Genomic DNA, 16,916 nt, shown 5'->3' on the forward strand with positions numbered 1-16,916 from the left:
CACATGTCTCATGTATCACCTCCATGACCGTGTCAACTTACTTTATGACCTGGTTAAGTCACCTCCTCTGAACACGAAGTATGATATGGCTAAACAAGCAATACTGGAAAGTGTCTCCAAGACAAAAAGTCAAAACATTCGGCAGCTCATCTATGAAGAATGCCTCGGCGACAGATCTCCTTCCCAGCTGTGGCGATGTCTACGACTTCTCGTCGGTGAATGCGACATGCCAGATGCCACCCTCACCGAGATTTGGATGGAAAAGCTGCCTCTGTCTGTCCAAATGGCCAACTCCGCCTATGAAGATAGAGCAAATAGTGAACAATTGCACACTGCTGACCGAGCTTACTCCGCTCTACTACGTGAACGCCATGCCCAGCATTCCGGCAGCTACACCAGTTTCCAACCACAACCAGGGCCCCAACGTGGGTGCCCCACTAAACCTAAGTCTGTCAAGCTCGCCGCACTACCGGCACCTTCACGTCCGCACAACAACAGCACATCTGATTCCGCAGAAGATTCTGGGCCATCGCCATCTGACCTCTTGCAGGAGCAGATGTCCACCCATAAATACTGTTTCTTCCATGCAAAATTTGGGGAACAAGCATGCAATTGTAAACTGTCGTGCTCCTACCCAAACTTCAACCGCAGGTAGGCAGCGGTGCCACCTCCTGCGACGTAAACTACAGGCGCTGTCCCGCGATCCATTCTGTGTCCAACACTAATGCTTTGAATGGACGAGTCTATGTCCGCAACTTGAACTCTGGCACAAACTTACTCATCGACATGGGCACAGATGTTTCCCTACTTCCATCTCGTCTTGCTGCCGAAAAGATCCGGCTACACAAAACTGTCCTACGTGCTGTAAACTCATCTAGTTAGTCGTGCTTAGGTTCTACTTCATATGGAGTGTCCCTCTCGCCTGAGTGCAACCTGAAGTGGCCCTTCCTGGTGGCTGACATCGACGATCCCATTTTGGGCATTGACTTTCTACGACACCACAAACTGTGCCCTTACCTCGTCTACCACCCTACGCAGGAACACATCCCGTGTGCTTCGTCGACTGTCAATAGTACTGTTAAAAAGGTCCACCTGGCTAGGAAGTGAAATAACCCCTTCTCCGAGCTCTTGTCATGGACAAATAAGTGGCTCACGGAGCGTGTCGAGTATACATGCCTGCACATGGAACAACTTGAGCTATGCCATCACTTCAATGACTTAAGTAATGAGTTATCTCTGGCACAGCAGCAGCTTGCAGCAGACGACACCTCAGAAACACACAAGATTAGTCGGTGCCACTACAGTGTTCTCACACCCGAGTGCATTTGTGACTGTGTGCCACATAAACTGTATAGTGTCTGCACTCCCGCCAGCTCTAACTGTGTTAATTTCAGTGCACATTCATCCCCCTCCTCGCTTGTGCAGCTAACTTCCCAGGCGCAGGTTAATGTTTTTGATTGGCTGCCATCAGCTGTTCATTCGTGCCCGCTACCACCACCAAGCTCGACAGCGGTGCCTTTGGTTACTAATAAACAGTGTACGAACTTTGTTTCACATAGCTCACTTGTTTGCCACTCCCAGCCACCCAACAGTTGACACTTAGGCAAACTTTCGCCATCCACGCCACAACCCAGCCTAGCGGCCGCCGCGCACACTATACCACAGACAGTCGTCTCGTATACCGCGTCGCGCGTTTCTGTGGTGACAGACGGCTCCACGCACAAACTTCGCTTGCAAGATGGACTGCTGACCATGCCGTCTCAAGCCAGAACTCACAAAAGTGGCTTGCGAACAAATACACGATCTCTTAACAGCCGGCATCATCGAACCATCTGCCGGATGCTGGGCCTCACCTATCCACTTCATCACAAAAAGCGACGGCGCCTTGCATATGGTTGGCGACTATACTGAGTTGAACTCTCGTACTATCATAGACAAGTACCTGGTTCCTAACATCATGGATTTTAACCATGCTCTTGCAGGCACCAAATATTTCTCGGTAGTGGTCTGTAGGAGGGCCTATCATCAAACTCCTATGGCACCAGAGAATATTGAAAAGACAGCTGTTACAACACCTTTTGGCCTTTACCAGTACCGGTTCATGCCCTTTGGCCTCTGAAACACTGCACAACTTGGCAGAGATTCATAAACAAAGTGTTGTTTCATCTGGATTTTTGTTTCGTTTACTTGGACGACATTCTTATTTTCACTCCTACTTTGTAAAAGAACAAGGAACATTTGCAGATGGTTAAAGACACTCTTACCGCTGCTGATGTTGAACTGAATAATAAGAAGCTCCAGTTGCACCTGACTTCGGTAAGATTCTTAGGCTACATCGTGGCAGCTAAGGGCCTCACTCCTCCCGAGGATAAAATCAAACTTGTTTTGGATTTGCCATGCCCTCACTCGTTTAAGGAGCTGTGCAGGTTCATCGGAACAGTTAACTATAATAGGAAGCACTTGCCTGCCGCAGCCGAGGTTCAGGCTCCCCTAACAGAAGCCCTTGCTGGCAAAAATATGACCGGTATCCACCCGGTCCGGTCCCCTGGACCCCTGCCATGGAACAAGCTTTTGACAAACTGAAGCACCTTCTAGCAAACGCAGTGACCGTTGCCCACCCGCATCTGGATGCTACATTTTTTATTACAGCGGATGCCAGTCGTACCACAGTAGGTGCTGTACTCAGCCAAACTGTTGCAGATACTACCTCTCCTTTGCAGTTCTTTTCTAAGAAGCTCAATGGCGCTCAAAAAAAGTACTCAGCCTTTGATAGGGAGCTCTTGGCAGTTTGCGAGGCTGTGAAACACTTTCGCGGCGAGTTTGAGGGTAGGGACTTCTACATTTTAACCGACCGTAAACCTTTGGTTGCTGCTGTAAAGAACCCCCTGACTGTCCCTCCACCTAGAGGCTTCCGTCATCTGGACTTCATATCGCAATTTACCTCTAACATATGATACATCAAGGGTGCAGATAATGTGGTCGCAGATTTTTTGTCTCGTGTTGGTGCTCTCACAACTCTGATAGACCTCTCTAACTTGCCTCAGCTGCAGTCTGCCGACACGGACACTATGGACCTTATTTCCAATCACAGCTCGTCGCTCAAACCTGTGCCATCCACCTTTCCTGGTGCTTCATCTGGCACGACATGCGGCATGACTGCTGAGCCTGGGCCCATGCCTGCATTCCGTGCTAACAAAATAAAGTTTCACAGAACACATCACCCCCATTAGGCAGCTTTACCTCTCCTCCCAGTCACTTCCAGAACGTTCACATCAACTTGGTGGGCTCCCTCACCCTCTTCAAGGGTTACAGATACGTGATATCTATTATAGACAGAACCTCTCATTGGGTGGAAGCTGCCCCACTACCCAGTATTACATCCGAATCAGTGGCACAATCCTTCGTAGACACTTGGATTTCACGCTTAGGCCGCCCTGTTTACTTGACGACCGACCAAGGCCGTCAATTTGAGTCTACCTTGTTTTCTGAACTATGTAGGCTGTGCGGCATCAAGAAAATTCATTCAACAGTATACCACCCCCAAAGCAATGGCCTCGTGGAACGTTGGCATAGGATGCTTAAGACAGCCCTACATTGCCATCGCCTCCTTTGAACAGAAGCCCTGCCATTCGTCTTACTTGGTTTGCGGACCACTTTCAAGGAAGACCTTAAAGGCTCAGTGGCCGAGCTCATCTACGGCCAGTCCCTTACACTGCCAGGCGAACTTGTTGCTCCTACTCCAGTTGCCAAACCGTCCGAACTGCCGTCCTTGGTAGAACGGGTGAGATTACACTGTAACAAGCTTCAACCCCCACCCCCTTCCAGCCACATTCTGCTGCACACATATATTCCCAAGGCACTTGATACTTGTGAATTTGTGTTCCTTCATGATGACACTGTAAAAGCCCCCTTACAGCCCCCTTACACAGGCCCATACAGAGTTGTCAAACAAACCAGTAACACAATGGACATCATAATTAAGGGCTCAGTAACGACTGTCTCCCTCAACAGGGTTAAACTTGCTCGCACCGAGTTTTCCCCTTCCTCACCTACCGTTGAAGAGACCACACTCTCTGGCCACCCTCAGCCTTCTTCCTCTGCTCATGATTTGAGTAAACTCACACCTACACCAGCCCTGTCAACAAGCCCATACTCATTACGGGGTTTTCTGCCTCCTGACTCCCATAGCAGAGGCCCCAGCTCCCAGGGCTCTAATATAACAGTTCCATCTTCGTGCAACAGCACACCGAGCTGCTCTTCTAACCAGTGCAGCCCACAGGTTCCTGCCGCACCCACTCAGACCTCACCATCTGACACTCACCCGTCTCCTCACAGCACACCGCTCTCACCGTGCTACGGTTTCCCCACCCCACCGGCTCAGCATACCTCTCCGTTAGCAGGTGCCACTTACGAGCTCTCTACCCATGTTCATCCTAATGACATTTGTACAGGGTGTTTCAAAAATGACCGGTATATTTGAAACGGCAATAAAAACTAAACAAGCAGTGATAGAAATACACCATTTGTTGCAATATGCTTGGGACAACAGTACATTTTCAGGCAGACAAACTTTCGAAACTACAGTAGTTACAATTGTCAACAACAGATGGCACTGCGGTCTGGGAAACTATATAGTATGATATTTTCCACATATCCACCATGCGTAGCAATAATATGGCGTAGTCTCTGAATGAAATTACCCGAAACCTTTGACAATGTGTCTGGCGGAATGGCTTCACATGCAGATGAGATGTACTGCTACAGCTGTTCAATTGTTTCTGGATTCTGGCGGTACACCTGGTCTTTCAAGTGTCCCCACAGAGAGAAGTCACAGGGGTTCATGTCTGACGAATAGGGAGGCAAATCCACGCTGCCTCCTGTATGTTTCGGATAGCCCAAAGCAATCACACGATCATCGAAATATTCATTCAAGAAATTAAAGACGTCGGCCGTGCGATGTGGCTGGTCACAATCTTGCATAAACCACGAGGTGTTCGCAGTGTCGTCTAAGGCGGTTTGTACCACCACAAATTCACGAAGAATGTCCAGATAGCGTGATGCAGTAATCGTTTCGGATCTGAAAAATGGGCCAATGATTCCTTTGGAAGAAATGGCGGCCCAGACCAGTACTTTTTGAGGATGCAGGGACGATGGGACTACCACATGGGGCTTTTCGGTTCCCCATATGCGCCAGTTCTGTTTATTGACAAAGCCGTCCAGGTAAAAATAAGCTTCGTCAGTAAACCAAATGCTGCCCACATGCATATCGCCGTCATCAATCCTGTGCACTATATCGTTAGCGAATGTCTCTCGTGCAGCAATGGTAGCGGCGCTGAGGGGTTGCCGCGTTTGAATTTTGTATGGATAGAGGTGTAAACTCTGGCGCATGAGACGATACATGGACATTGGCGTCATTTGGACCGCAGCTGCAACACGGCAAATGGAAACCCGAGGCCGCTGTTGGATCACCTGCTGCACTAGCTGCGCATTGCCCTCTGTGGTTGCCCTATGCGGTCGCCCTACCTTTCCAGCATGTTCATCCGTCACGTTCCTAGTCAGTTGAAATTTTTCAAACAGATCCTTTATTGTATCACTTTTCGGTCCTTTGGTTACATTAAACCTCTGTTGAAAACTTCGTCTTGTTGCAACAACACTGTGTTCTAGGCGGTGGAATTCCAACACCAGAAAAATCCTATGTTCTAAGGAATAAATCATGTTGTCCACAGCACACTTGCACGTCGTGAACAGCACACGCTTACAGCAGAAAGACGACGTACAGAATGGCGCACCCACAGACTGCGTTGTCTTCTATATCTTTCACATCACTTGCAGCGCCATCTGTTGTTGAAAATTGTAACTACTGTAATTTCGAAAGTTTGTCCGTCTGAAAATGTACTGTTGTCCCAAGCATATTGCAACAAACGGTGTACTTCCATCGCTGTTCGTTTAGTTTTTATTGCCGTTTCAAATATACCGGTCATTTTTGAAACACCCTGTAGTTTATCTGTTGTCATTATTGGTGATACCGCATTAGTGCTGCTTGCTTGTGACAATACGTGTGACTTGTTAGGTGGTGTGTCACAATGTGTAGTGATGTGTTTCAAAATCTCTTGAAGTGCTACGTGTGGCAACCTACATGCTTACGTTAGGCCAAGTGGAAAGGTGATCATTAGGTTCCCTGCCAACGACACCCTTCCACACCAGCACTCCCTTCACTGGCTGATGACTATGACCACCGACGTCACTTCAAGACTTCAGCATCAGCATTCCAGGATTTGCTCCACGCTCTCCTCCCACACGGCGTGTGCCATTAGACATGGAGGAACTCACTGTAACCCACTTAAACTCTCGCCAACCCCCCCGCCCCCTCCCCCACCTTCAGGTACATACTACATACTGCAGGAAGGGGGGGAGGGGGGGGCTATGTGGCATTGGTCCATGGATTGATAGGCCAGAATGTCATATGTATATTATGTCTTCGAGCTGATCTTTGTTTTTGTCTACTTCTGGGACCTGAGTTCCGGCCTAGCCTTCGACCTGTACATTTGTCGTGTAATAGAAGTATTGATTATTAGAAGAGAGAATCGTGGTCATTACCTTACTACCTTGATATCTCCTTTAAGTCTATTGTCCATAATAATGCTGGATGACAAATAAAGAATCTGAAAGAGAGACGAGGTACTGGCAGAAGTAAAGCTGTGAGGACAGGGCGTGAGTCGTGCTTGTGTAGTTCAGTTGGTAGAGCACTTGCCCGCAAAAGCAAAGGTCCCGAGTTCAAGTCTTGGTCCAGCAAACAGTTTTAATCTGCCAGCAAGTTTCAAAGAATCTGAATCTGAATTGTATATTCTCTTCAATAAAAGTTTCCCTTCACTTTTGTACATATTTATTTTGTTATCATTCAACAATTTTTCCACACAAGCTAAAAGCATTTCCCAATCTTTTGTTTTATTTAGGCTAGAACACTCATTCGAGCTGCTTTTATAGTTAATGCAAAGCACACTTGCTTTCAAGACATGGTGGTGAATCATATCTGGATCAAATCTGTGCAGTGTTAGTGAAAGTGGCTCTGATACACAGACCAGCCTGAGTGAGGTTTTTAATGACATTTTCCACTGTCATTTAGGTAAATGAAGGGGGCAGCCCCCAAAATTTGTCTCAGAAAATACCATCCACAAACAGTTAAAATACAAGAACACAAAGAACCAAGTTTACGTGATTCACAGCAGATGGCCTTCACAATTTCTCTCTCTTCAATTAAGTGAGGCAACAGGTAAGGCATCTGCTCACAAAGTGACAATAAAATAAATCTGTCAAATCAAGAAAGCAATGGACTTCATATGACAAGATAAATTATAAGAAGCAGAGAGCCTAGGACACCAATTTTTTGATGACCTTTTTTCCTGGTATAAATAACAAATCAAATAATTCTACTTAAATCAACCTACAATGTCATAAAATTGTGATCCAGTGTGGTTTCTGGTTGGAACTCTGAAGTTTTGTGTTAACAAAACACAGTATTTTTAAATGTCTTCAGTGATAATGTGACAATATAGAACCTCATAACAGCCAATAATGGCAAGCATAGCCCTGGTTTACATTGCTTAATGTATAACTGGCAACAATTTTTTGTCAAAGCTTTATAAAATTAACAATGTTCACAATTTATTTCAACTTAAGTTTCCCCATGAGTGATAAGCATATAGTAGTATGCAAGATTAGACAGACACAACTAATCAAATACAAACCAAGCTCTTTTATCTTCTCATAGGCTGACTACACTAAAATTGGTATATTCATCAAAAGCACAACAATAAATTGCACTGGGATGTAAGAAACAAATGATTAAACAATTTGTATCATACAGAACTTTGAAACTACAGCATTACCAAATCATATTCTTGATTTTCCTACTTTTATAAAGCAGGCAGTTTTCTAGAAAACTACATTATTTACTATAACATTTCGATTATGAAATTTTATTTCTGGAGTAATTATTGGCTTTTACAGAATATTTGAGAGAATTTTTTGCACCCATACTCTGCTCATAAAATAGAAGCCAGGAAATAAGGTTGTTAAATAGAATTGAATTAATAAGGAAACAAAAGAATGTCACTTGTTAATTCATAAAAACATTACCTAAAATTTTTGTTTCCAATATGATTATCGACAGTTTAATCAAGCTATTTTTTGTCAATTTGTAAAAAAAAGGTGTATAAAGTGAATCTATATACAAGTGTAATGGACAAATGAGGGTTGAAGAACCAATGTTAATCTACAAAAATTTGACACTCATAAACCTGTGTTGAAGTAAAATCTCTGTGAGACGAAGTTACTTGCAAGCCTCCTATTATATATCAACACTATGGTAGTTTAAACCATAAATTGCTCACAACTATTTCAGTGCAGTTATTGAAATAAATGACTGTTCAAAGTACTTAAATTAAATATCTGCAGTATCATGTACATTAATAATAAAAATTTGCTAGCATTGTTTGTTACCTATGATGAAATGAAGCAACGAAAAATCTCATATGAGAGTTACTGGTTGGTATCTTTATAGACTGACTGGAAAACAAAAAATGCTGGCCAGATGCTCACTAACAAAATATATATGGGATTTGAACTATTTATTTAATTTGAATGCACTAATACATAGATTTGTGTTGTGACTCTACTTTCTTGCTATACAGGATTATTCACATGCTCACTCATCAAAAGTGCATCAAGTCTCATTTTATGAGAATCAGAGAGGTGATCTACGTGAAAATCATAGGAGTTTACATGTTCTAAAGAGCTTGTATACACAAAGCATTATCCACTCATGATCTATTGTATTCCAAACTTGTTTTGAACTTATTTTATTCTACTCATACCTCACAATTTGGTATATGTCTCACTTACACACATGCAGATTTCAGACCAGGTTTTTGCCTTTCTTTGATAATATACCAGGCATGTAAGAAAACTCCCACCCCAACTGTAGTTAAAAACATCAATATGAAATGGACATTCTGTAGTTGTGACAGTAATTGCAGAAATGACAGTAATAATGCTTATCAGCGAAAGTATCTACTGTTGGTATCTAACATATTACACAGTCCTTTATCAAACAGTAGCTTTACAACATGTGTACTCTTTTCTCATATTAGTTGTAAAGAAAAAGTCAAAATTAGAAAATAATACTAGCATTAGTGAATACATAGTGGTGACAAAAGTCATGGGATAGCAAAATGCACATAGTATCACGTATTCAAGGTATAGCCAGCCGCTGTGGCCAAGCGGTTCTAGGCACTTCAGTCCGGAACAGCACTGCTGCTACAGTTGCAGGTCCGAATCCTGCCTCGGGCATGGATGTGTGTGATGTCCTTAGGTTAGTTAGGTTTAAGTAGGTCTAAGTCTAGGGGACTGAGGACCTCAGATGTTAAGTCCCATAGTGCTTAGAGCCATTTGAACCATTTTGAACTCAAGATATACACCGTGCATAGGTGGAGCTGTCATTTTTACTCGGGTGATTCATGTAAAAAGGTGTCCAACATGATTATGGCTGCAGGACAGCAACTAACACTTTCAACACAGAATGGTAGTGGGAGCTAGACACCCAGGACATTCAATTTTCGAAATCATTAGGGAATTCAATATTTTGAGATACAGTGTCAAGAGTGTGCCGAGAATACCACATTTCAAGCATTATCTCTCACCATGGAAAACACAGTGGCTGATGGCCTTCATATAATGACTGAGAGCAGCGACATTTATGTAGTGTTGTGAGTGCTAACAGACAAGCAACACAGTGTGAAATGACTACAGAAAACAATGTGGGATATACCATGAATGTATTCATTAGGACACTGTGGCAAAATTTGGTGTTAAAGGGCTATGGCAGCAGACGACCAACACGAGAGCCTTTGGTAACAGCACATCACCTGCAGTGCACCTCATGGGCTTGCGACTATTTCCATTGGACTGCAGATAACTGGAAAGCCATGGCCTGGTCAGCTGAGTCCCAATTTCAGCTGGTAAGAGCTGATGGTAGGGTTTGAGTCTGACACAGCCCTAATGAAGCCATGGACCCAAGTTACCAACAGAGCACTGTGCAAGCTGGTGGTATGATCAATAATGGTGTGGGGTGTGCTGACATGGAATGGACTGGGTTGTCTGGTCCAATTAAACTGATTGGTGACTGGAAATGGCTATATTTGGCTACTTGGAGACCATTTGCAGCCATTCATGGGCTCCATGTTCCCAAGAAATACAGAAATTTTTATGGATAACAATGTGCCACATCACCGAGCCACAACTGTGCGCATTTGGTTAGAAGATCATTCTGGACAATTCAAGTGAATGATTTGACCACCCAGATTACCCAATATGAATCCCATCAAATATTTATGGGACATAATTGAGAGGAGGGAGATGGTGGGTTGGTGCACGGCACTCTTGCACATGGGCCGACCACTAAGGAATGACCCATGGGGTGCAGGATGAGAAGCAGGATTGGAACAGAGATGAAGAAGGACATTCTGTAGTTTGGTTTGGTGATGGAACAATATTTTGTGTAATGTGGGTAAGATTTTGTTTAGGATATTCCTCATCTCAGGCATGATGAGAGGTAGGCAAACCCTTGTGAAGGATGTGGTTGAGCTTTCAAAGCCAGGGTGTAATCAGAGGAGGGCTGGTTGGTTAAGAGGTTTTGTAATATTAGAAGAGGAGACTGCATAGAAGATCTGTTTATGAATGAGCTGAATGGGATACTGTCTTTCAGTAAAGGCTGTGGTAAAGTTATTGGTATATTTCAACAACTCCAATTTTCTGGTGCAGAGGCAGTATGTACAGGTGGTGAGGCTGTAAGGAAGGGACTTTTAAACACAGAACAGGTGCAGCCATCAGTGTTGGGGTGCTGTTGGTAGTTGATGTGCCTGATAGAAACTTATGTATTTATGGAGCCATGTGAAAAGCGGAGACTGACATCCAGGAAGGTGGCTCATTGAGCTGAGTAGGACCAGGTGAAGTGGATTTGGGAGTAGTTTTTGAGGTTATGGAAGAAAGAGCAAAGATCATCCATGCCACAAATCCATAACATGAAATGTTGTGATTGAATATGAGTCACACAAGGGGTTTTATGTGTTGACTGGATAGGAAGGATTCCTCCTGATGGTTCATAAATAAGTTGGCAAAGGATGGTGTCATATGAGTGCTCACGACAGTACCATGGGCCCATTTATACATTTGGCATTCAAAAGTGAAATAATTTTGGGTCAGGGTTTGGTTGGCTGGGAGAATCAGGAAAGAGGTGGTGGGTTTTGTGTCAGGAACACATTGGGAGAGGGGGATGTTGGTGCACTAGGGTGTCACATCCACAGTGACCAATAAATACCCTGGCAAAAATGGGACACGAACTTTGGAAAGGTGGTGAACAGTGTCTGAATGTATGATAGGAGTCTATGGGCAGTAGTTTGGAGGTATTGGTCAACAAAGGCAGAAGTTTGTTCTATGTGAGCATTATACCCAGTTACAATGGGACACCCAATAGGAAGACCTGTGGGGTTGGGCTTGTAGAGTCTGGGGAGTAGGTAAACTACAGAAGTGCAGGTTTTATTGGTGTGTGGTGTGAGGAGGAATATGGAATCATGTGTCAGGTTTTGGTATGGATCTAAGGCCTTCAGGGGCTTCTGGAGGTCATATTTGACTTCTGATATGGGCTCGTGGTTGCAAGGTTTGTATGCAGAGCTGTCAGCAAGTTAAGAGAGACCCTCAATGGCATAGTCAGTATGATTCATGGCCACTGTGGTGGAGCCTTTGTCTGTGGAAAGGACGTTAAGATCTGGGTTGGTTTTCAGCTGTGTACTCCACAGAAATGACATTGGGTGCACTGGGAAGTATCTAAGAAAGGTATATGAGGATAAGTTAGGAGTGAGGAATTCCTGAAAAACTACTGTTTTAAACAAAGTTTTATGTGGGGTTTTGGTTGGCTGTTGTGTGTGAGGTGAAAAAATGTTTTCATTGCAGAGAATGAGTAAAGGAAAGATGGTCCTTTACAAAGTCTAGCATAGTAGAAACTGGATTTTTCACTAAAGGCGAGACCTTTAGAACGTACTGACACTTCTACAGAAGTCAGAGTTTTGGCAGCACGGTTCATAACAGTGTTATGGAATGGGTGCTCAGGAGCAGCGTGTTTCATGGAGGATGGAGGAGGTTTTTGCGAATGTGGAAGGTGGAATAAGTCAGTGAGGCATGGTGGGCCTCAAAACCCTCACCATAACCAAGCAAGGGGCACAAAAACATATAATTACTTCACATCATCTGTTTCACAAAAGTTTACAAAATTTAATTTGAAAAATGAGACTCCACTGATTTCACAATTGCTTTGATGTTTGGCTAAGTTTTTTTGTTTTAGGCAAGTGCAAAATTATTCTAAGTTGTCATTTGTCAGGTGGGTGCTAGTTTTTGATTTGATAATTTTCATTATGTGTAAAATTCATTTGCATATACACGGAGGTGACAAAAGTCATGGGACACTCCCTCATATCATGTTGGACCTCCTTTTGCCTGGAATAGTGCAACAGCTTGACACGGCAAGAAGTTAACAAGTCATTGGAAGTCCCCTCCAGAAATACTGAGCCACGCTGCCTCTATATCTGTCCATAACTGCGAAAGGGTTGCCACTGCAGGATGTTGTGCACAAACTGACCTCTCAGTCACGTCCCATAATCGTTTGATGATATTCATGTTAGGTGATCTGTGTGGACAAATCATTTGCTTGAATTGTCCAGAATGTTCTTCAAACCAATTGCAAATGACTGTTGCCCAGTGACAGGACATCATTATTTGGGAACATGAAGTCCATGAATGGCTGCAAATGGCCTCCAAGTAGCCAAAAATAATGATTTGCCAGTCAATGATTGGTTCAGTTGGAACAGATGTCTCAATCCATTTCATGTAAAGACAGGCCACATCATGATGGAGCCATCACCACATTGCATAGTGCCTTGTTGTCAACTTGGGTCCAGAGCTTTGTGGAATCTATACCGCACTTGATTACTCCCATCAACTCTTACCAATTGAAATTGGGACCCATCTGGCCAGGCAATTGTTTTTGAGTCATCTGAGGTCAAACTGATACTATCATGAGCCCAGGTGAGGTGCTGCAGGCCATGTCGTGCTGCTAGAGAAGGCACTCATGTTAGTTGACTGCTGCCATGGCCAATTAATGACAAATTTTGCCACACTGTCCTAACAGATATGTTTATGAAACATCCCACATTGGTTTCTGTGGTTGTTTTCTATATTGTTGCTTGCCTCTTTGCTCTGACAACTCTACACAAATGTCACTGCTCTCAGTCATTAAGTGAAGGTCGTCAGCCACTGCATTGCCTATGGTGGAAGGTAATACCTGAAATGTAGCATTTTTGGCGCATTCTTGATACTGTGGATCTCAGAATATAGGATTTCCTATTGATTTACAAAATGGAATGTTCCATGTGTCTAGCTCCAACTATCATTTCACATTCAAAGGCTGTTAATTACTGTTGTGCAGCCATGATCTCTCTGGAACCTTCTCACTTCAATCACCTGGGTACAAACGATAGTTCCACCAATGCACTGACCTTTTATTCCTTGTGTACACAACACTACCACCATCTGTATATTTGGATATCACTATCCCTTGTTTTTTGTCAACTCAGTATATAAGTTGACCCAAAGAGACTAGCACATCTTAATGCATTATCTTCCAGTAATTTATAAGTGTTTCTATCAACACAGTGATAGCAGTTCAACTGATTTGCTCCAAGGAATGCAATTTGCAGTGTCTCATTGTTTTTCATGTTGATGAATTCCAGCTGTACTGCTTCTGATTCATTTTCAGGCAAAATGGCTAAGGGTTGTGGGAGGGAAGGAGAGATTATTAAAATGAAAATAAAGTTACAAGAAGAAATGGTGAGGGGAGGGGGGCACCATCAGGTCAATGACAGGCTGTCTGTGGGACCTGGTCTGTAAATGTCTGCTGTAACTGCTGGTACAGCTTCCTCAGATGGTGCTCAGGATGATGTTCCAACTGTTGAAGGGCACATGTTTCTATTGCAGTCATGACATTCAGAAAGTTGTGGTCACAGAGTACAAGGATTTTGTGAAAGGAGTGAAAGCTGTCGGGTGTGTTTTGAGTTTGGATTGTATGCTTATGAAGTCCCAGGTTGGTGAGGATGAGGGACTGATGGAACTGGAAAAGGCGAAAGTCCAAGAAACCAATTTTAATAGTATGCCTATTATGTTGGATTCTATGTGCCAGAAAAGATTTCAGAAAGAGGATGTGATATTGGAGTTCTGCCAGTGCAAAGGACAGTTTTTGAAAGTGATGGAGGTAGAATGAGTAGACATTCATGGTTATATGATAAGGAGACAAAAAGAGTGACTAAAAGAAGTTAAAAAAGGTTGAAAATAAGAAGGTAAAAACTAATGGTAAAAGTGATACAACAGGAATATGTGGTAGGTGCTGTATAGAGAGATATGTAGCCAAAATTGCCTTTATTTGATGAAATACTGAAAAACATTTAAGTATCACGCATGTATTGAGTTAAAGAAATTATAGCAGAAAATGCCTTATGAATTTAGGTACCACTAAAAAGTATGCAGAGTAATGATCATTTACAGAGCACAATGGAATTAGGAAATATATGAAACAAATCAAAGACATCTGTCTGAGAGTGTTTCAGTTATTATGATTACATGCAAAATTGTCTCAAAATTTGGATCTGGAGGATGTTGTTGTTGGGTTATGGCCACAGAATAATGCAAGCTACTGTATGATGAACAGACATAGATTCACAGCAGATATATAGGTAATAAGCATGCAAAAGAACAGAGAGAATGAAATAAGATACCGTATGTTGGGAGAAAGCAATCAACAGTGCTATAACCACATTAGAGAATTTTTTCCATTATACTGAATTAGTTTTTATTGTTTACCTGAGGCTGCTACTTCTGCAACTGGCTTCTGTTGTTCATGGGCCATGAATCCAACTACCGAGAAGATGACAAAACCAGCAAAGACACTAGTACTTGAATTCACAGAACAGACAATAAGTGCATCCCTGAAAAAATAAGTATTTTGAAGAAAATAAAGTAATCAGTGCTCTGAACACAATGATGCATTTTCCAAAAATATTCCATTGTCACAATTATTTATTAATAATTGATAAGTATTATAAATTTCTTTCTCCCTGAATTAATTCTTGGATGTGTCTACTGTCTGCAAATCATACACTGTCATTTATACCAGTATATATATATGAAAGAATTGCAATGTTACAAGCAATCAGCCAAGCATGATATCTTTACATATTACAACAAAATGAACTTAATCCTACATCAAATCTGATGACCACAGATGTGGGATATTTCATAAGTACAATGTGAAGAATGTAATTTAAAAATGTAGTAAGTAGTAAAAACTGTGTGACTGTACATCTATGTTATTTTAAAAACCTTAAATGTTGTGCATGATGAAGAGTTGTTGGGACAGCAAATATAATGTGAATCATGGAAATGCAGCTGGTTGTTGCTATGCTCTGTAGACTAAACTGTGGTCTGTTACATCATGACATTCTACTTACGCTATTAAAATGAACCATGTGTGAAGACTTAAGCCTAATGAGTCTGGATGTATTGTAAACCAGGCAGGTAACAATAAAACATTATTTCATTTTGAGATTACAAATATTGCATCTGAATGGCAGAATAGATGAAAGAGCTGGATTTCAAATATCCAGAGCATTGCTACAGATGTGCCATTATTTATCTTCACAGATCACTAGAATTTGGTGCACCATGAACTGCATGCACATTCTTTTGTACAGGAGCTGTGGGTTTGTTGATAATAAAATTAATACTTATTTCATTTGATAGTAATATAATTATTATTTTTAACATTTCAGGGGTTAGATTATCAAAATAATGGCTTTGGGGACTAAGAATAGGAAACTTTTCCTAGTCCTGACATTTTAAATGTTGGAGCTAGACTTATTTTCAGTTTACAAGACAGTGTTTTTTCAAACTATTGAAACTAATGTCTCTATTTTCTATTTTGCTGTCATTCATTACCCCAACCAGAAATTTTGTCTAAGTCATCTTGTATCTTCCTACAGCCGTTCAACAGTGACACCTTCCCATTCACCACATCATCATCAGCAGACAGGTGCAGATTGCTGGTCATCCTGTCCATCACATCATTTCTTTATGTACAGAATAAGAGCAGTCCTATCACACTTCCCTGGCGCTCTGCTAATGACATCATTGCCTATGATGAGCCCTTGGCATTGAGGACAATGTACTGTGTTCTATTACTTACAAAGTCTTGGGGTGACTCGCTTATCTGGGAACCTAGTCTGTATGCACATACTCTTGATAACAATCTGCAACCCGGACACACACATGCACACACACACACACACACACACACACACACACACACACACACACACACACACACACTCTTACATATTTTTCCACATCTTGTCCTGATGTTTTAGCTTGATTGGAACTGGTCAGATGGCAGTATTTGGAAAAAAAGAAGATCTTGGAGTGCACTCTATGATGAAGCACACAAAGTGTACAACACTCAATATATCTGCCTCCATGTTCTTTAACTCTTACTCTATACACTGTCAAGGAAGATCAGACTCTCGTGACTATTAGGGAAGCAGAATGTAATGCTTCAGCTAACCAAAAATATAGATTGGCGAAAAAAGCAACAAGACAAACATATAAAATGAATCCACTACATTGTTTTGGAATCAGGTGTTCTTTCAAGGGCTATGATGGTGACCAAAAGTACAAAAAATGAATGCCAATGGGGCAATGATGTAGCTACTTGAGACCAGCAAGTCAGTCATGTAGATAACACTTGAAGAACAAAGTAGCAG

The 16,916-nt window shown here is 42.4% G+C and overlaps 1 protein-coding gene across 2 annotated transcripts in view; it reads right to left on the reverse strand.

Annotated features, from left to right (window-relative positions):
• Positions 1 to 16,916, reverse strand: part of LOC126297678 (sodium- and chloride-dependent GABA transporter 1) — a 346,980-nt gene that overhangs the window by 43,981 nt on the left and 286,083 nt on the right. For both annotated transcript variants that reach the window (XM_049988789.1, XM_049988788.1), the window contains exon 8: positions 14,962 to 15,086. In XM_049988789.1, coding sequence (XP_049844746.1) covers positions 14,962 to 15,086 — 125 coding nt within the window. The remainder of the gene's footprint in view (positions 1 to 14,961; positions 15,087 to 16,916) is intronic.

Source organism: Schistocerca gregaria, chromosome X, assembly GCF_023897955.1.
Source record: "Schistocerca gregaria isolate iqSchGreg1 chromosome X, iqSchGreg1.2, whole genome shotgun sequence".
NCBI classification, from domain to species: domain Eukaryota; kingdom Metazoa; phylum Arthropoda; class Insecta; order Orthoptera; family Acrididae; genus Schistocerca; species Schistocerca gregaria.